This window comes from Notamacropus eugenii, chromosome 4 (assembly GCF_028372415.1).
Source record: "Notamacropus eugenii isolate mMacEug1 chromosome 4, mMacEug1.pri_v2, whole genome shotgun sequence".
NCBI lineage: Eukaryota > Metazoa > Chordata > Mammalia > Diprotodontia > Macropodidae > Notamacropus > Notamacropus eugenii.
The window spans coordinates 21,933,555-21,955,001 of NC_092875.1; the positions used below are offsets into that span (position 1 = coordinate 21,933,555).

Here is a 21,447-nt window from a genome sequence, read left to right on the forward strand (position 1 = left end):
AGAAGGGGAAACAGAGGCACAGAGAAGGAGAATAAGTGGGAGAGGAGGCAGGGTTTGAACCAACATCCTCTGACTCACACCAAACTCTGTTCTGTGTGTTTCTGGATTTCAAGGCTCTTGTTGCTGCCACTGTTATTATTGTGAAGATTTTGAGCTGGGAAGATGTGGGTTAGAATCCTGCCTCTGACACTCCCAAGTTGTATGACCTTGAGCAAGTCACTTAACTCAGAGCTTCTGTTTCCTCATTTTTTTAATATAACAATAACAATAGCTAACATATAGGTAGCCCTTCAAGGATGGCAAAGAATTTTATAAAGTCATCTCTGATTTTCACAACGACCCTATGAGGTAGGAGCTGTTATTATTCTACTTTTAAAGATGAGGAAATTGAGTCTCCGAAAAGTCCAGTGACTTGCCCAGGGTCATACAACTAACAAGTATCTGAGACAAGTCATTAGCTCAGGTCATTCTGATTCCAAGACTAACCCCTCTATCTATTGGGCCACCCCATAGCATTGTTTCAAGTCTCCACGGAAAGACTTGTTTGTAGAGAGTTTTTCAAACTGTAAAGTTCAGTATCCACGTGCATGACTGTTATGATTTCCATGGTTGCCATCAGTGTGTACTTTCCTCTTGTGATCTGGGGGCTTTGCATGGGATATTTGCAAGGCTATCGTAAAAAGGTTTTGTGATGGGATTTGGGAATTGAGATAAGACTGGGGTAGAGGGGAAAGGGTAGAGAGAACATGGCCAACTGCCAATTTCTTATAGAACTAAACTGTGATGAGGACCTAAGTGAGCAGTCATTTGCCTATCCTAACGATGCCTCCTTTGCATCCCTGTATTTTCTTCCAGCGTCTGGAGGTTTGTCTGAGACCAGAGAAGAAGCCAAGTCAAGGTCAGCCACTTGATTCCATCTGCCCGAATCCTGTCTCTTAGCTCTCTCTGATCCCCCCAGGCATCTTTAGCTTGCCAGCTCTCTTGAATCAGGACACCCACGTAAAGGAATGTCATGGAGAAAGCTCAAGCTTCCCCTAGATTCCCCTGACATACATGGACATGCCTTTTCTAATTCCCCCTGGTCATCCCCCTCAACTCCCATCATGCCCTTTGCCCATCTTAGAGCAAGCATAGTCCTCTCCCTGTAAGATGGATGTGTTGTTCCATCATTCAGCTGTGCCTGACTCTACCTGACCCCCTGGACTTTGTCCATTAGGTCTTCTTGGCAAAGATACTGGAATGGTTCGCATTTCCTTCTCCAGTGTGTCCCCATTTTACATATGAGGAACTGAGACAAATAGGAGTTAAATGACTTACACAGCTAGTAAGTGTCTGAGGTCAGATTTGAACTCAAGCTCAGCACTCTGTGCACTATGACACCACCTAGCGCCCATTGATATTTTATATGAAGGCGACAATAGTTTCCTCAACTCCCAATACATTTCCTCTGTAGTATGACTCAGCAGGGTTTTCACTCCTTCCAAACCTGATTATCTAGGTTGTTCCCACTTCTCTAACACTTCTGTTTGAGATGTCCAGTTCGCACCTGTTTCACACTTCTGATTAATTTGATAGATAAGTCCAGTCCTTTGTAATTATTGGGGTGAGGTTGTAGAAGAATTCTAGATTTAGTGCTGGAAGGAAATTCAGAGGTCTTCTAGCTGAGACCCTTTATTTTACAGAAGAGGAAACTGAGGCGTGGAGAGGTTAGTGAATTGCCTATGGTCACACAGGAGGCAGAGCAAGGATTTGAACCCAGCTCCTCATAACACAAATCAGACATTCTTTCCAGAGCTCCTTCTCCATCTGCCATGGACATGATCTCCTGAGCCTCTAGCACTTTCTCCCCCATCCTCTATAATTAGGTAGATACTTAAGTGTGTACATGTTATGTCTCCTCCATAGACTTAGCTCCAAGGGGGCAAGGATTGTTTCATTTTTTTCCTTTGTCTTCCATTATCCCAGCACACCTTCCATGTAGTGTATTCTTAATAAATGTTGATTGGATTGGATAGCATTCATTTGTCACATCCTCTGCGTTTCATTATTATCACCATGCTGATGACTCCTGGGTGGGTATGACCATCCCCCATCTTCCCCAAGCTTCAGTCCCACATCACCAATGGCTTATTGGACATTTCAAATAAGATGTCCTAACGCCAAACATCTCCCAAACTTTTTCCCCAAACCCTTCTCCTCTTCTGAATACCCCCGACTTCTGTTGAGGACACTACCATTCTTCAAGGTTTTCAGATTTGTAATCTAGCTCTATCACCCCATATAAACAATCATTTAGCAAAACCGGTCATTTTCACCTTCACATATTTTTGCCTCCCTCGCTCTCCCTATTCATACAGCCACCATCTTAGATCAGGCCTTTAATTTGTCTCCCCTGTACCACTGAAATATCTTAATTGGGCCCCTTGCCTCAAGTCCATCCCTTTTCTAATCCATCACATGCATAGCTAATGAAATGATTTTCCAAAAGTCTGGGTCTGAATAGGTCACTTCCTTGCTCAATAAACTCCGGTGGGTCCCTATTGACTCCAGGATCAACTGTAAGATCCTTTGTTTACTTTTAAAGACCTTCACAACCTTACCTATCCAAAGTGGTCTCCTGGCAGCTCCTCAAATTTAATGCTCCATCTCCTGTCTCCACACATTTGTACGTGTGAGGAACTGACTGCTCACCCTTGTCTCTTCAGCTCCCTCCTTTCCTTTAGACTGCCCAAGTGTCCCCTTCCATGGGAAGACTTTTCAGATCCCTCTCTGTCTGCTAATCTCTCCTCCTCACTAATACAACTTCTCCCTGGCCCTCTCTTTAGCCCCTGCTTATTTGTGTAGTTCATGGTTCCATTTTGGAAGATAACCCCCAATAAACACCTTTATGCTTTTGGAGACATTCTGAACCAAAGATAGGGAACCTTCAGCCTTGAGGCCACATGTGGCCCTCCAGGTGACTGAGTCCACATTTTACAGAACAAATGCTTTTATTAAGAGTTTGGATTCAGTCAAAACGCCATACTCAAGGAAAATGAAGGCCACATTGAGGGCGCAGGTTCTCCAATGCTGCTAATTCATTCAAGACACCATGACCCACAAGTGTATTCCTCCTCAGGAACACTCTCCAGACATCTGGTGCTCAGTGAGACCACTACCTCAGAAAGAGCATGTGGACAGTAGCCCATCTCAGGAGAAGAGAAATAATCATTCCTAAAGGCAACTGGCCTCCAGAAGATGGGAGGGCATGACTGTAGAGTGGAGATTCTATGGCACATGGAAAGCGAATGATCATGGCAGGCATGGTTAGGGGATAGAAATGGACCACATCCATCAGGGACATGGGAAAATTTCTATCGTAGGACAATACTTTATTTTCCGCAAGAATAATATTTCTAATAGTTAGGCACAAGAGGCAAAAAAAAAAAAAAGAGGTAGGAAAGGAAGATCTATAAGGCCATAACAGAAATTATTTAAAAGAGGGAGCAGGAGTAGTAAAGTAGGAGCTTTAGAAGCAATAAATTGATTAGAAACATAGAGACAAAAGAAGAAATAAGCAAGTCTAAGGAGCATGAATTAGAGAACAAACGTAAGAATAGACAGAAAGATATTCATAAAGAAAACAAGGGCCAGGAAAATTTTAAAAATTAAAAGCAAAAGAAGTGGAAGGGGAGGGGAGAAAGGAGAAATTTATTTATTTAGTTACTTAACTGAGAGAGGGGAAAAAAGGAGGAAGAATTACATAACTAGATAAAAGGAATAAATAAAAGGAAATTAATAAGTTAAGTCAAACTCCAAACCTTGAGAAAGGGATTTAAAAAAATAAATGGAAGGGGCTTGAGAATTAGGGGAAGAGAATTTGTGGGAATAGGTTTGCCTGAAAGTAGATTAAGCAAAAATAACTGAGACAAAGTACCATCTTTAAAGAGGAAGAGGGGGGAAAATACTAATTCATTTTTTAAAACCCAATATTAGCAAATTGAGGCAAACATAAAGCTTTCATAACATTTGTGAATGAATTAAAACAATCTAATATAATGAAAAATATAATGAAAATTATATTATATAATATAATATAATAATAGATTAGATAAGAACACAAAACTCCACAATTTAATGCTTCCAAGTTAAGACACAAAGTGTTTACTAAGTGCCTATTACATGTTAGGTGATAGGATAAGTGCCTTACAAATGTTATCTCACTTGATCCTTACAACAATCTTGGGATGTAAGTAATATTATTATCCCCATTTTACATTTGAAGAAACTGAGGCAGGCAGAGGTTAAGTGACTTGCCCAGGACCACACAGTTAGGTAGTGTCTGAGGCTGGATTTGAACTTTTCTGACTGCAGTCTCAGTCGCTCTATTCACTGAACTACCTATCTGCCTCTAGAAAACACGTAATTAATATAAAAGATAAAAAAAAAAAACCGAAACATACAGAGAACAAAACTAAGGAGCCAAAAACAATTTTCTCTGCATCAGGTGAATCTAGAAAAGCAGAAGTTGTAATTATGCCATCAAATAAAATAAGAATGAAAATTTGCAGCATAAACAGAGATAATCAAAGAAATTATATTATGCTTAAAGAACCACAGATGAAACCAGTATCAATGTTAAATGTATACAATCCAAATAAATTCATAAATCACAAAGTTACCAAAACATAAGAATAGAAACATAGCAATAAAACAAAAGAAACTTCAATTCCCTCTCATTTTCTGACAAATTTAAGAGAAAGACAAATGGGAAAATATATTTATGATCCCATTTGAGGTTTAGCTGGCAAAGATACTGGACTGGTTTGCCATTTTCTTCTCTAGCTCATTTTACAGATGAGAAAATTGAGGCAAACAGGGTTAATTGACTTGCTCAAAATTCACTTTACTCAATAAAGAGCAATGCATCGGTATGGCTCGTTTAGGCTTTTGAGGAGAGACATGGAAATAGGTTCCCAGAACAGGACAGAGAGTCCCAACTTCTCTCCAGAATACAGAGAACCCATTTGAGATAACCTCGCACACAGCCAAGTATGCGAGCCAATGAACTCCCTTTTAAAGTAGAGCTAAATTCTCAAGTACAACAATGCCCTGATGTCATGGTCCTCTTCTAAAACAAAAGATAAACGCAACCTATGAGTAGTTCGAGGTGCCTGAATGGGGACCTAGTCAGTTGGGTAACTCAGCTCATCCTCTCCCTCTCCTCTCCAAAGGAAGGTAAATTTTGATGGGGGGTGGGGGTGGGGGTTTTCTTTTCTTTCCTTCCTTCCTTCCTTCCTTCCTTCCTTCCTTCCTTCCTTCCTTCCTTCCTTCCTTCCTTCTTTTCTTTCTTTCTTTCCCAAACCTTAAACTCTCTTCAGTCTGGAGTTCATAGATTGGACAACAATAAGTCCCTACCCAAGCATCACTGAGTGGCTCAGAGTGAATGTCAATAGTAATTGTCTCTCTCTTGGCCAGCAACTCTGAGGGTTTTCCCTTCCCAGTTTGATTTTTTTTAAAGGGCCTCACTTCTTGCCTCACTTCTTAAAGGGGTCTATTCACTGAACGGGCGTTACCTCACTCAAAGTGAGAACCTAAAAGGGCCAGGGTCTCTCACTGCATCCTAGGCCATCTCTAGTTGTCCTGGCCACTAGACTCAGATGGCTCTGGAGGAGAAAGTGAGGCTGATGCCCTTGCACAGCCCTCCCTCACTCAAGTCAAAGTCAACTGCAAGTCATATCATCATCTCCCTGATGTCATGGTCCTCTTCAAAAGCAAAGGACAAACACAACAATGCCCTAGAAAAACAAGGCAGAGTCCCTGTCTTTTTATGGCCAAAAAGAAAGCTCAGAGAGATGTTCCAATGGGATAATTCACTGAAGTGCCATTCCTAAACAGCCGTGACAATTGGATGGTTATTAATGGACAACTTGTATTGGCTCTTAAGAAAGTATTCGATAAGAACCATAGCACAGACCTGCTATTAATAGATATTTATTGAGTCACCACTGGGCATTCAGGCTAGCATTCAGCTTATCACTCTTTGCAGTGATGATGAAAATTACAAAATCAAGTCCATCAATCATTCTGTAAGTTTCTATTTTTTTATTGTTCCAATCATCATGACAATGGATAATTGGGGAAGATCACTGGCTACTAGTGTAGGTTTTGCAAGAAATGGTAAAGCAAATTAGAATAAAATTTTTAAAAATCAGAAAAAAATTAGAAAAAATTTTTATGAATAATGATGATGAAGATGATACTTCAAAATTTGTTTTTCAGTTGTGTTCAACTCCATGACCCCATTTGGGGTTTTCTTGGCAAAAATCCTGGAGTGATTTGCCATCTCCTTCTCCAGCTCATATTACAGATGAAGAAACTGAGGCAAACAGCATGAAGTAACTTGCCCAAGGTCACACAGCTAGTAAGTATCTGAGGCCAAATTTGAACTCAGGTCCTCATGACTTCCAGACTCAGTGCTGTATTGCCTGTGCCACCGAGCTGCCCGCAAAATGTGCAAAGTTCTTTACATGTTACTTCATTTGCTCCTCCACAATCTTGGGAGGTAAGTGCTTTTATTATCCCCATTTTAAAGAAGAAAGTGACCCTGAGAGTCACACAGACAGTGCCATGGCCCAAGCAAGATTAGAACTCTGGTCATCCTCATTTTAAGCCCTGAGCTTTCCTCACTCTGCCACTCTCAAACCAGCTCCTGGGAGCTGAAGTGAACAGACACATCCACACAACACCCGTCCCGTGGGAATGTAGAAAAAAAATATGTACACATACAAAGCACCACAACTTTTTCCTTAGTTCCACTCTACTAGAGTTTTGCTTAAGTCAGTTATCCAAAATGGGGCAGCTAGGTGATGCCATAGTGCACAGAGGACCTGGAGTCAGAAAGACCTGAGTTCAGTTCTGGTATCAGGAACTCGTTGTGTGACCCTGGGAAAGTCATTTAATTTTGGTTGCCTCAGTTTTCTCATTTTTAAAATGACCTGGAGTAGGAAAAGGCAAATCACTCTAGGATCTTTCCCAACTGGAGAATCAGACACGACTGAAACAATTCAATGACATTCTACAGAATAACAAGCTGACATACTGTGTGCTGCTCTTCTGCATGACTCCAAGGATCACAACTCTAAAGCTACAAGAGACCTGAAAGGGCATCAAGTCCAACCCGTTCATTTTACAGATGTGGAAACTGAGGACCAGAGAAGGGTCATGACTTACATCTGAAGTGGAACCTAAATCCACCTCTCCTTGACTCCAAGTCCTGTGCCAGAGTGCTGCCTCAGATCATTTGCTGTACAGCTACTGATCATTATCTTCTAGATAAAATCCATGATCACCCGATGTAGACATCCCACCCCCACCCTATTGGGATATATCATTGAAATTTTCACTTACTCTGATTTCAATCTACAATTCAACACCTATGGATGACAGGGAAGTATGAGTTCATTGGTAATTCTCCCATTCTCTATGGAGAAGGGGGACCAGGCCTAGATAACTCCAAGCAGGAGGCTGAGACCAGGTGATCACTAGAGAGAGAACTTTCCCTTGCCTATTAATTTCATGCTCTCTTCTATTCCCTCCCAGCTGGGTCTCCTGCTCCCACATCTCCACTTCAACTCATAGCTGCAATGATCGGAATCCTCTATGTGGTATGTTTGTCACAACCCAGGAGCAACAAGGTCACACTAAAAGTGTGGCAAATATTAAAATACTCTGAGCACACTGGTCTTTCACAAAGATTGAGAGAGGTATTTGGTAGATCATGTGAAGGAGGAAAACCCAGCAATGTCAAACTGATGGTCATGGCAGGTTCATGGAAGAGCAAAAGGGACTTGATCATGGACTGCGAGACCGGGTGAGGACCAGCCATGCTAAGTTGGCAGAGGCTCATCGTTACAAGTTTGGCCTCTGGATGATTCCTTCTGTTCTCCATAGCAGCTCATGGAGACAATGCACAAAAGTGAAGGTGGTGACAATCTACATTGGTAGAGGTACCATCTTTGTCTGGGAAATGCTGAATATATGAAGTGTAAATCAAGGAAGAGGAAAGCACAGAGGGTGTGAAGAATGTCAGAAGTGAACATTTCTGAATGGAATGGAAAGGGTGAACAGGAATTCGAGGTTGAATGGGGGCACTGTGATCTAGAACACTGAAATAAGGATCTTAAAACAAAGGACAGAACGATCTGAATCCCGTTTCTAAGCTGATATTCTAGAAAGGAAGTTGTTAAAAAGACACGATAGAATATTAAGAAACGACTTTTATATATTTTTAAACTAATGCTAATGATATTCACATAAAGCCAAAACGAGGGGTGGTTTTTTTTTGGAAGGCTTTCTCCCATGTTCTTTGCTCATATTGATTCCTGGAAAAACTTCATATGGAAGATATCACTTACAATGAGTTTTAGGGATTTTAAGATGAGTAGTTAGGGAGGGAGGGATTTCAGTCTTGGGGGACAGCCCACACAAAGCCCCAGAGCTGGGAGGTAGGATATCATGTGGTTGGAATAACAAGAAGGCAGATCTGGCTAAGATGCAGATTGTAGCAATGAGAATAATGTAAAATAAGGCTTGGAGGGGCTAGGTTTTGAATAACTTTAAATGTCAGAAGGATATTTAAATAAAGAATCATCTGCATGAGTTCAAATCCAACCTCAGACTCACTAGCTATGGGACCCTGGGCAAGACATTTACCATTTGCTTCAATTTCCTCATCTGTAAAATGAACTGGAGAAGGAAATCCAAACCACTTCAATATCTTTGCCAAGAAAACCCCAAAGAGGGTCATAAAAAGTGGGACAGGACAAAATGACTGAACAAGAAGTACCCAGCAAGTCACTTAAATTTATTGGGGGAGGAGGGAGATAGAGAAGACATACTCATATGTGCACTGAAGGAAGATCACCTGGGATCTTTGTGGAGTGTGGATAAAAACTTGAAGATGGGAGATAAATTAAGAGGTTATTGTAATGGTTCAAGTGTGAGGTGATGAAGGTTATGTGAGTAGAAAGAAGGCCATGTATCGAATCTGGCAACAATTTGGATGCTTGAGGAGACAATGAAGAGTTCAGGATAACACCAAGATTGTGCTTCCAGATGACTAAGATGCTGATATCCTTGACAGAAATGGGAAAGTTTGGAAAAGGGGAACATGAATTGTTTTGTACCTGTTAAGACTGGAATGCTTATGGGAAAACCAGTTCAAAATGTCCAGTGGGCAATTGGAAATACATGCATGGAACTCGAGGAAGAGATTTGAATTGGAAATATAGATTTGGGAATCATCTGCCTGGGGAGGAATGATTAAACCCATGGGAGATGAGGTTGCTATATGACAGACTGTAGAGAAAGAAGAGGGATAAGAGAGCACCTTGGAGTACACGCATGCAGGATGAATAAGCAGAGACCACCAGAAACATTGATTGGGGAATGGCTAAACAAATTATATGAACAGAATGGAAAAGTATTGTGAATCTAAAGGACAAGATCAAAATCAAGCTGAATTTTGAGTTGTAGAAGTGTTAGAAACCCAACAGAAAGCAAATAGTGAATTTGGGATTAAAAAAAAGCTATCGTGCAAACATGAAGCTGTTTGCTCCTTTCTTTGAATCCCCAGATTAGCGCAGTGCCGGTCACATAGGAGGTGTTAATGTTTATTGCCTAACTGACTGAATGAGATAGGGAATGATTGCACAGTCACTAGAAAATGATCTGGGGTTCACAATAGATAATAATATGAACATGACTGTACTCTGTTAGCATAGTTAAAAGGGGGTAACATTATTGCATGACGTAGATACAAATATAAATGGAAGCATTTGAGAATTGTGACTTCACATCCCTGCAGCTAGAAGGGACCATTCAAACGAGGAGATTGTTTTCCTTTAATTCCCTCTAGAAGTCACTAGTTTACTTGATATATATTCATTTTGCCTTTTATCTATTATCACTTCTTGAAACAATGTCATACAAATGACTAGTAGTATAACAATTGTAGAGGATTACTAAACTGGAGGCAGAGGGGGTCAGAGAAGACTTCATGGAAGAGGTGACACCTGAGTTTGAGCCATAAGGGAAGATAAGATTTCAGAGAGGCAGAGATGAGAAGGGGGGAGCATTCTGACGCAGGAAATAGTTTCTGACTTGTACAAGGGTCAAGTTTGAGAAATAGTTCCAAGCTCAGTGGTCCATTTTGACTGGAATGAATTTATAGAACAGTTTGAGACAAGTCTAGAAAAGTAGGTAGGAGCCAGATTGTATGGGAAGCTTTATAGGCCAGGCCAAGAAATTTATTGTATTCTACCCTACAGCCTCTGGAAGTTTGGGGATAAAATCTCTTCTTCCTAAATTCATCAAAGTTTGAGTTTCTATGGATTCTTTCACCTTGCATAGTAGCAGAGGGATTGTCTTCCAGGTGTCCCTTGGAGGAAGAAACTAGACCAGCTCACAGTTTCATGATTCCATTTTTGTACCATGTTATATGAGACTTAAGTCACCTCTCCACTTTCCTTATGACAGAACCTAACCCTAAATCCTGTTCCATCCCAATTCCCCCAAATATTTCTTAGTTTCAAATACTATGTTCGTGCTGAAAGCATCCTGAGGTGTGAGTGGGCATAAGCAGAAATGGTATAGTCTGTGAGACTGCATATGAGAGTTTAAGAGTTGGGTTGAATACAGATTTTGATCTATACCTTTGGCTCAGATATATTCATTTGTGATCACCATTTTTTAAAATTCATTTTATACAGAGAAGCTGGGTCATACAATGGATAGATGGTTGAACTTGAAGCTACAGTCCTATCTCTGATACATGTTGGCTGAGCAGACAACTCCCCACATTAAACACAAAATGCTGACCTTTGTTATTGGTAGAGCTTCCCAATGACACTGAAGTCACAGATCCTGTCCCAGTCCAGAAACGTACATTGTTCTCCTCTTGATAGGATGTAAGTTTCTCAAGGACAGGGCCTCGTTTCTTTCTGTCTTTGTATCACCCGCAGGGATTAAGTCTCACGTAGGCATGTACTGTAAACTGATTTTCATTTGACTTATCTCTGAAAACTGAAAAAGCTTTTCTCAGGAGCTGCCTCCTTCATGAAGCACCTTGATTACCCTATTACCATTCTCTCCTTTTTGAAATCACTTTGTGCATCCTTTAGATTCACTTATTCATGTACTCTTCCTATCCCTAATAGGGTCTAGGGCTTAGTGTTTAGAACTGAACACCAAAGATATTTTGAATCTTATCGTTTGCAACGATAGCGCTAAAGAATTCTCCCACAAATGACCTAAAGTACATGAACGTTGGTCCTTAATAAGAGAACATTTGACATTTTAAAAACTGGCTAAATGCTTTATTTCCTCCCTAGAAAACCCAGTCTGCTCCAGGAAGGTGGTTGTCACACAATTTCTAATGCAAGAGCTAGGCTAAAGATTTCTTCTGCCTGGGGACTTATGGTTCATTTACTCAAAAGGTAATTTATGGAATTACCACCATATTCACATAATTGTATTAGCTTAAAGGAAATAGGATTTTCTCTCGCCAAAATCATCATAATTCACATGCAGACTAGCGATCCAGTTATGAATTCTAGGTGCCCTGAAGACCTAGGCATTCCTGGGTTCAATCTTTGCTCCTAAGCACCAGGATTTGGTTTCTATAGATTGAGTCCCAAATAATATGCAGGGCCCTTTGCTTTTAGGAAGATGAAGATACTTTATAGACAAACAATTGAACTACTAGAACCCTTTCAATCCATCCTATGGATCATGGAGCTAAAGGGGACTTTCCTGTTACATCTATGCAGTTTATCTGGCCCATGATAAAATTGCCCCTTCCACATTATTTCTGAATTACAATTGTACCTCTTTTGGTTTTATCCGGAAATTATATTATATACATTGATGTGAATATGGGTAAAAATGATGTTAACTATTGTAGTGAAGAGCCCATTAATCCATAAGCATTTATGAAGAAATGACTATGCACCCAGCACTGTTAGGGCTGCAAAACCATATAAATGCACAAAAACAGAAATTATACATGAAGCCACAAACTTCAGGTCAGTTTTTTAAAGTTACAACTTCTCCCTTAAATCAAGGCCACATGTGACACTCTAGGTCTTCAAGTGACTGAAGCCAAACTTCACAGAATAAATCCTTTTAACTGAAGGGATACATTGGGCCTTAAACATCCCTTTCTGAATTCTCTTCCAGGCATTTTTCCAGATTCTGTTGAGATTCACATTAGTTGTAGTCAGTTAAGTAATTATAAATATCCACAGATATACGTGTTTATATATATATATGTACATATTATATATCCATCCCTTCTCTACTCTGTAACACCTTATATAATTTTTGTCTTCCTATCTCTTTGTACTTGTCCGTTATGATGCGATGGCACTCCATCAGAACATTCCACTTCATTCATACACCACAATCTAGTCAGGAATTCCTCAGTTCTCAGTTATCTACACTGATTCTCATCTACTAAGAATAGCAGTACTATGAATATTTAATTCTATTGCACGTAGCTATACCTAACATGCGCCAGGTGCCAGAGATACAAAGACAGATGGAAAACAGGGCCCAGTCCCCAGGGAGTTTACACGCTAATATCACAGGAGACAAAATCAAGACTGGCCTCATTTATTTTGCAATCTAGTTGAGAAAAACTGGCAAAAATCAACATTTTGGGAACTTTCATCACTTTTGAGATCGATTTAATACATGCACATCACGTCACCTTGTTCAGTTGTTTTCAACCCTTCGTGACCCCATTTGGGGTTTTCTTAGACAGCTACTAGAATAGTTTGTCATTTCCTTCTCCGGCTCATTTTATAGATGAGGACACTGAAGCAAACAGGGTCACACAGACAGTGTCTAAGGCCAGATTTGAACTCATGAAGATGAGACTTCCTGACTCTGAGCTCAGTGCTCTATGCACTATGGCGCTCCCTAGCGGCCCTAAAGCATTCGAAGTCTAGGTGCCAACCACAGAACAGAAGCGGTTAAGAGTATTTTTCGTAGTAGCCACGAAGGACGTAATATTTGAAAAACAAACCTTGGGGAGGAGAAGCTGTCACATGGAAGAACAATGGGATTCATTTGGCTGAGAGCCGCCATTGGCCCCTTCTCTTCCCTCCTGCTTCTACTCACCCTAAAGTTCATTCTTAACTAAGATCTCCAGCCTTCCACGAGCCCTGTATCTTGATGGAGGACTGCAGGTCTAAAGCTTTCAAAGCCCCCAAGAATAAAGCTCTGACGGCAGAATGATGGGCTGTGTACCATCCAGGCCCATGCCAACTTTTAAAAGTTTTATTGATATGCCATTTGTTTTTGAAACCTCAGTCACTTATTTCTCAGTACATCTCACCCCACTGAGGATCTTCCCTCATAACAAAGAAACAGCTCTCTAAAACCAGGTGACCCAGTCGCTGGCCATGTTGACATGTTCCGTGTGTCAAGTCTCTCAGTTCATCTCCAAAAGCAGGGGCCTCCGGCGATTCTGAACGAGGCACACATGTGACCAGGGCTCTCACTTCCTCTTATTTCCTTGAGTTGATTCCCTTGTGTGGCGGGAAGAGCGGAGGCCTCGGGTAGACCAGGCCCTTCCAAGGCATTCCTGTTAAGGCACAAGCACCCAGGCTTCATGAACACGTGTCTGGCCACATTCAAGCCCCCTGAACCTCTCTGATTCACTGCCATCTAGCCAACCATTGCTCAAAAGCCCCCTTCCCCTCTAAACCCTTCTGGATCAGTCAAAAGTACTTCATTGTCTGACATCACAGCAAGGCAGGAGGGCTGTTTACTGACAATAAAATGTAAGGCTGATATAATGAGGAAAATGAATCACACAGTTCACCCTCTGACCCCGGATGCCCACACTACAATCTCGGGGGAAGATGGGTCATTGTCAGTCTTCTGGGCTTTGCTTCCTGGCCCGGCTAATCAGCCTCTAAGTGAAGAGACAATAAGGAGAGCCTTGAAAGAACTTTGGACAGGTTCTCTCTTCTCCAAAAACAACTTGAAGTCTGTGCCAAAAATGAACCTGTAAAAAGGGATTTTATTATAGTCTTAGCAATTTGCCCATAGATTCACAGTGGGGCTTCCAGTCTGCAATCTTGGTTCCAGATCTCTGAAGAACTCAGGTTGGGAACTCACGGCTCATCTAGGATGAGCAGCGCCACAGCAGGAAGGACGCAGCCAGAGCCTTCAGAACGAGCAGGTCAATCCTGCATGCAGCTGGAGGGCACCTTCCTGGTTTCCTTGTATCCCATCTGCCTCCCCAGAGAGAGTGTTCAGGACCAGCTTCCCAGACGTGCCACAAATACTTCCAACCGACCAGAGACCATACTGAGGCAGTGGTGCAACGTCTGCTGTGCTCCAGAAAAACTTCTGGAAGAATATAGCGTCCAAGGAGGCATCTTTCATCCATTTCCAAGTTTTGTCATTCTATATGGAGAAGATTTGCAAAGGCTGAGGAAGAAACCAGGGGTCACAGATTTAGAGCTGGGACAGAGATATAGAGATATATTCACTTCTATTTTTGAGGAAAATGAGACCCAAGTGAAATAACTTGCCCAATCCAAATCCAGGCACTATCTCGTCACCCCACCCCCACCCCATCCACTTCATGCCTCCCTCACACACACAGAGTCAAACAATTTGAGACTTCAATGGCCATCCGGTACAGCCTAGCCCTAAAAGGAATACATTCTATAATATGCCCAATAATATTAGCTAGTCTTTGAAGATCTCTTCTGCTTTGGGGCAGGTCCAAGGGATCAAGCCTAAAGTCCACCCCACCCTCACTGCTTCTGGGTCTACCCTGGGAGGCCAAACAGAAGCCTGGTCCCTCCTTCCAGTGACTAACCCTTTGGAAACTCGAACACAGCTCTCCTTTCCAAATCATGTGTTGGCTAGCTGGCTAAACCTCCCCAGATCCTTCATGCCACCAAGATGCCACGTGGGAATCAAGGGCCTTCCCCTCCGATGTTCTCCAGCTTCTCCATGTCCTTAAACTGAGGTTCCTCCCATAGAGGATCAACCAGATCCATCATCTTATATCTGAAGGCTACCCATGCCACATTTCACAGGGCTTTTGGCTTCTCACAAGGAAGAGATGGTGCACTAAGACCCCCAGATCCTTTTCAAATCCCTGCTTACCCACCCTGCCTCCTGGTGAAGTTGAACTGATAAAGCCTCCCACTGACTCCTCCCCCCTTTACATCTCTGTGGGCATGTCTAGGGTGGCCCCTCCAACCCCGCCTCCATCTGCCCCCTCTAGACTTCCACCTAAAGGACCTCAAGAACCCAGCGAGCCTCCTCCAACATCCTGGGTGATTCTGGGGACGTCTGTCCTTACCCCTAAGAGCCTGAGGGGGGCACGGCTAGGCGGCTGGGCGAGGCACGGAGGACCCGAGTTCCAATCCAGCCTCGGACAGTTTCCTGGCTGGTGACCCTGTGTAACCCCGAGGGCCCCCCGCAAAAGGAAGACTGACAAGGGACAGCAAGGCCGGCCTTACGCTGTCCTCGTGCGCTCCCGGCCAGGATCTGTCGCAGTACCCTGCACACAGTAGGGGTTTTGCAGACCGCGCTGCTCCTGGCACACAGTGGGAGAGCAGTCCAGAAGCTCGAAAGGATCCAAGGCCCCGAGCTGGAAGTCCACGTCTGCCTGAAGGGCCAGGCTTCAGTTTCACCCTCTGTAAAATGTGGGAGGTGCGCCAAGCCCCCCGGAACCCACCCACCTTTTCATGCAGTTCTTAAGCGCTCCGTCGAGCGCCCATCAAAAAGTTAAAGACATAAGGCCTCGGGGGGCTGCGGGGGAGGCAGCGGGTGACCCCATTTATCAGACTGTGGAGGGGGCTCTCCTCACAGCGGGGGGCCCCCCCCTCTCCTCACAGAGGGGGGCCACGGAGCCCGAGTTTCCTCATCTATAAAATGGGAATAACAACACTTGGCACCGCGGCCATCGCGGGGCTCATGCCCGCCTTGAAAGGCTGGGGCGCCCGGCGGGCAGGGCAGAAGCAACGCTTTTAGATGAACTGCCTCCAAATCCAGTCTTCTTCCCACAATACGAAGCCCTGGCTAGAGTGCGGTGGAGACCAACCGCCGCTGGGGGCGCCTCTGAGGCGAATGGGCCGTTACGGCTTCGGAGGAGCGTTGCCCGGAGCGTGACGTCACGGCACCGTCGGAGGCGGTTGGTGGGCGGATCGTGCCGAGAGAGAGAGCGCGCGGGAGAAGAGTCACGAGGGCTAACTCGAGGGCGGTGCGCGGCGAGAAGGGGCCAATCAAAGACGCCGGCTGAGGAGGTGGGCGGGCCCTGCCTCTCCTCCTTCCTGCCTAACGGTCTACGCCAGAGCTCGTGATGTACCTCAGGGCGGGGCAGGAGGGAGAGGAGCCGTTTAGGAAGGCTCCTTTAGGGCGGGTCTCAAAGGAGAAGCCAATCCTAAGGGCCTATTCGGGGGGGTAGGCGTGGCCAACAGCCCCGCCGCGACTTAACGGACTTTGCGCGAGCTGAGGGGGCGCCAGACGGAGGAGGGAGCGCGGCGAGGAGGAGCCAATGAGAGTGACCGACCGGGAGGAGGGGGCGTGCCCTCGGCGTTGGGCGGAAGTCCCGCCTCCAGGACCCGGCGGCGGAGGCGGCGTGCGCTGGGGACGTCGGCGATGCAGCTGAGGGGGCCGCAAGGCCGCCGCTGGCTGCTGCTCCTGGGCCTCGGGCTAGGCGGACTCCTACCGGGGCTGGCGGAGGCCCCGAGCCCCGCCGGCACGCCTCCGGAGCGGAGCCGGCCGTACGCCGTACTGCGCGGACAGAACCTAGGTGAGGGGCGGGGCCGAGCCGCGGCCAAATCCCCGGACTACGTCTCTAGCGCTTTAAAGACGTGACCCATTTGACAGGTGGAGAAACTGAGGCAGGCAACCTGCCCGGGGTCGCCCAGCTGGGAGAGGTCTGGGATCCTTCTGTGCTCCATTCGTAGTGGGGCGAGGGGCAGCCTTCACGCGAGGTGGGGGAGGGGTCCCTGCACGTCTGCCCCCCTCCTGTGAAACTGTCCGTATTCCCGGTCATGTTGTCCAAGGCCTGGGTTCCGATCCCACCTGGGCAGGTTGCTTAACCTCCGCCGGCCTCAGTTTCCCCATCTGGAAAATGAAGACGTAGCAAGTGTCTCCAGCCCTGTTTAAAGCATGTCCCTTCGTGGCTGGCGCTGGGGGCCCCCACCTCAAACACATGTTAGTTGTGTGACGAGGGTTCTTTAGTCAGATGTCTTCGTATCAGTACTGATCCACTTTGGCAGAAGGTTTTCCTCCTCTGGGAGTTCTCTGGACCAATGAAAGGCCCTTCTCATCCCTATGGCCTCACTAAAGCAATAACTCTTAAGATTTCGGAGTTGTGAGTAAACCCTGGGCCATCGTAACTATGGTATCGATTTTTTAAAAACTAAAATACATTAGAATGAATATTCTGATGACTTTACAGCCCTCCTTCTCTAAGAAAACCAGTCACATTACTCTGGGTTGTCTTAGAAAGAGGATAGAGTCCCTCAGAATGCCAGTACTGTATGTGTTAAGGTTTCTGGCAGGCTTCTAAGTTAGAAGGTTTGAAAGCACTCTGAATGTTTGTTGAAGTCATTAGTACCTAGAAACCAGTGCTCTTGGCTCAGAAGTCAGCAGATTTTACTTTCTCACTTAAGCATTTGAGAGAGTTTTGTTGTCAGATGAACTCTAAAAGAATAAATACGGTGCTGTGATGTGGAAATAAGACAGTTTTTGTCGGTCTTTGCAAGGCAGTCAGGTAGCACGAAGTATGATGAGAAAAGAGTGATCTAAAGGACAAAATGCTATGCAAATATGAACTATTAGGGCCAGATTTTTAGGCCAAATTCACACCTTTCCAAGAGAGACCAATTATCAGGGCTTCTTTAAACATTTTTGGCATCTCAGATTACCCTGTCCCCCTTTGACCATCTAGAGAAACTTAAAAACTCCTTCTCAGAATCATGTTTTTAAATAATTAAAGGAAAAGCTAAATTTCATTTAGAGTTAATGAAAATAAAGATGTCATTTTTTTCCCTCATCTAAGTTCATAGACTCTTTGAAATCTATCCATGGGCCAGTTAAGAACCTTCTGGTCTATATTAAAACTCCTAGGATGTCTAAAGAATTTGTATGTCTCATTCAAAGGAGATCTGGTGTTTCATTTTTCCAGTGCTCATGGGAAGCATCTTCAGTATCCTGTTGGTGACTATGATACTTATGGCCATTTGCGTCTACAAGCCCCTTCGCCGTCGATAACTGGAGAGCAAGTGAACTCTGGCAGACTCCTTCTGGGAACATGATAAGCCCTGGTACGTGGGGGCCACTGGAGCAGCTGGGATCAGAACCCGAGTACTTGCAACTTACTCGTGCTCAGGAACTAGACACAACGACTGTACAGCAAGAGCTTCCACTTAGGATCAAATGATTTAGAGAAACTGACCACCAACTAATTTTTTTTTCCTCACACTGTATGTAAATAATGAGACACTTAGAGATTTTTGCCTTTGGTGTGATTAACAGAAGGCAGACCTGAGTCACCAAGGTGTATACAGTAAAGAAAACAAGTTCACTTATGGTAGTATACGTAAGAGCCCTCTTGGAAGGGATTAATCATTAATATTTGCAGATGTTAATAAGAATTCATACTAACTTTCTTAGGATTCATGTTCTGTCAGATGGAATGAAGAACTAGAGGAGCAAATTTCTTTTTAATGGCAAAACTCATGATTGACTTAGTAGAACTAGGAGTGCAAAAGTCTTTTTCAGGGAGCTAGTACAACTGCACACTGAACTACTGCATCAGTTTCTCCATTGCCAGCTTTGCACTCTTATAATGCTTCCTCTTAAAAGCAGCATCATAATTTAGCAAGGCCTGTCCCAGCCTAGAAGGCACTGATGTTTAACTGGAAATGTGAATTGTGTGTTTGTCTTTGCCTGGAAGCACTGAGGCATGGTTAACAGCTGTGTGAAAAGGCCAAGACTTCAAAAAGTTCCCCTAGGAAAAAGGTGCTTAGGCATGCACTTCGATGGTACTCCAGAACCAAGTGTGACACTTTGCATCTAGAAAGTTTTCCCTCAAAAATGTTCATGAAGCTTGTAATGTAAACATAAGATCTAAAGCCAGGATCTCACTACAAACTGTGCCCAAATAAATCCTGTAGAGTTCTTTTAAAGAAAGCTGGAGCTCTAGCCATAGCCAGCCCTGGGTTGGAAGGGTGAGGAAAGATTTCTCAAGGGCAGCTTTGCGCATCCACTGTAGTGGGCATGAGTGTTTACACAAACCAAATCCTAACTCCTTGTCAATGCTGCTATTATTTTGCACTGTTAGAGTGAACTGGAAGTTTTTTTGTTTTCTCTTTGTCATCTATGACAGTTATTCTATAAATACAAAAGGGTCATTAGTATTTATTTTAGAAGTGCTAGATTTAATTATTTTGACTTGTCAAAATGTTTACTTTATATCCCATTCAAATTTAACACTGGCTTTTTGACACCAGGGGCTGGTGTAGTGGTTTCTCTGTGTGTGTGCCCACACATATATTTGTGCATTAAGCCTTGGTAATGTATCACTTGATGTTTTTTGCTTTGTTATCCATAACAGCTATTCATTTAAGAGGTCACTTTTATGTTTTCCATCAAGATATGAATTAAACTGAAATCCTACATTATAACATACTTAAGATTTTTAATTTGTCGTTTTTTTACCTAACCTCTTTAAAAAAATCATTTAAGTAAGTTTCCCACAAACCTGTTTTTTGTAGAGCTTTCTGAATATGGGTCGGAGCAAATGGGAAGGAACTAAGTATTGATACAGGGGAAGGAGACCCACCGTACTAAACTAATTGATTTGATATGCCAGTTCTGCTCTATCTGTAGTGCAGTGTTACAGTGTGAGAAGTCAGTAATGAATGGGCCCTAAATAACCTCAGTGAATCACAGGTGGTTAGCAAGAGTTTGCCATTGAGACACAGGATGAGGTATCACTGCAATTAAAAGCCACCTTGTTCTACTTTTTTCTCAATTTCATTGCCAGTTGAGTCTGAGAGCTTTAGTTGGAATCCGGCTAGGTTAAGTCATACATTTGACTTTTTAAAAACAAGGGATTGGCCTAAGGCGAATTAGCAGTGCCCTCTGTCTCATTTGAGAGGAGCTTTCTTTCGAGAAGATAATAATACACTAAAAACTAAATAGCCCCAGAAACTGCAGTTAAAAACTTTTCTACATATTTTAGAGAAAGAAAAAAAAGCTGTTATTTTTCTGGCCATAAGGATAGTGTGGCCTGCAGCCTGTGATTCTTCAGAGCTTCATGTTCAGGATCTGAAGAAAAAAATAATAAACTGTATTGATTTAGATACTCTATAGGGCGATGACGGAGACCCACTAACCTACCAACAGTAGGGAAGCATTTTTCATAGCCATGGCAGCTTGAAACATGGACCTTATGTGGCAGAATGGGACAGGGGGCTGGCAGCATCTGTAGGATGGAAGGAAGATGGGCTTGGAAGACATGTTGGTTCTAAAACTTAACCTGACTCTTAGATCCTAGCAAGTCACTGAATTTTCATTCCTCATTAATAAAATTAAGCCAAATGCTCCTTAATGGTTGATCCTTCTGTCTCCAAATCCAGTTGTCCTAAGGCAGTTAAACTGAGCCTTTTCTTGAAAAGTAAAAATGTGTATGTTATGCCACCTACTAAACTAACGGGTTTTGAGGAAGACCAAAGGCTAAAGCCAAAAGATGTTTTATAAAAAATGAATTGCTGTTACCATCTGACCGTGGTGAATTCTGGCTGCCACCCTTGTGCTGGGAAGGTATGAACCAAACCTGATAAGCCCAGGATTCTCTTATCCCTTCTTTGTTGATCATAACCGACAAGCATTCCAGACAGAATGGGAACCACAAAACTCTCTCAGAAGTTCACAATTCAATGCTGCACTTTGTTCACAATAACCACCTGTGGGAAGTTAAGATTGCTGGAAACAGTAATTGGTTTTTTCCCAAAGTTGGCGATTTGTGGAATCAATTTCAGATGACCCACACACACACTTCTAGCCCTACTAGCTAGCCCTATTATCTTTTTGGGATTGCATCTGAAGTGGGGGAAAAGGGTTTTAAATAGACATACACACACACACACACACACACACACACACACACACACTCTCTCTCTCTCTCTCTCTCTCTCTCTCTCTCTCTCTCTCTCTCTCTCTCTCTCTCTATACACAGTAGCTGAAAATGTCAGAAAATGATTGGATCATAGGACTTAGAGGTGGAAGGGCCCTTACCAACCCATACCTTTCACACAGGAAGCCTAATAAATGTTGTTGAATTGAATTGCACTTTCACTTTACAAAGCAGTAGACTGAGGTTCCTAGGAACTAAGTAATTCACCTGTGGACACATAG

The 21,447-nt window shown here is 43.4% G+C and overlaps 1 protein-coding gene and 1 long non-coding RNA gene across 2 annotated transcripts; one reads left to right on the forward strand and one right to left on the reverse strand.

The window, feature by feature from the left end:
* Positions 1-12,638: 12,638 nt before the first annotated feature.
* Positions 12,639-16,145, reverse strand: LOC140499123 (uncharacterized). The gene is made up of 2 exons (XR_011965287.1): positions 15,534-16,145; positions 12,639-14,484 (listed from the first exon to the last, which is right to left on the reverse strand). It is a non-coding gene; the product is annotated as an uncharacterized lncRNA (long non-coding RNA).
* A 101-nt stretch (positions 16,146-16,246) lies between these two features.
* C4H12orf76 (chromosome 4 C12orf76 homolog) lies at positions 16,247-19,716 on the forward strand. The gene is made up of 2 exons (XM_072600139.1): positions 16,247-16,828; positions 18,212-19,716. The coding sequence occupies exons 1-2, from the start codon at positions 16,675-16,677 to the stop codon at positions 18,295-18,297; spliced, it is 240 nt and encodes a 79-aa protein (XP_072456240.1). The 5' UTR covers positions 16,247-16,674; the 3' UTR covers positions 18,298-19,716.
* The last annotated feature ends 1,731 nt before the right edge of the window (positions 19,717-21,447 follow it).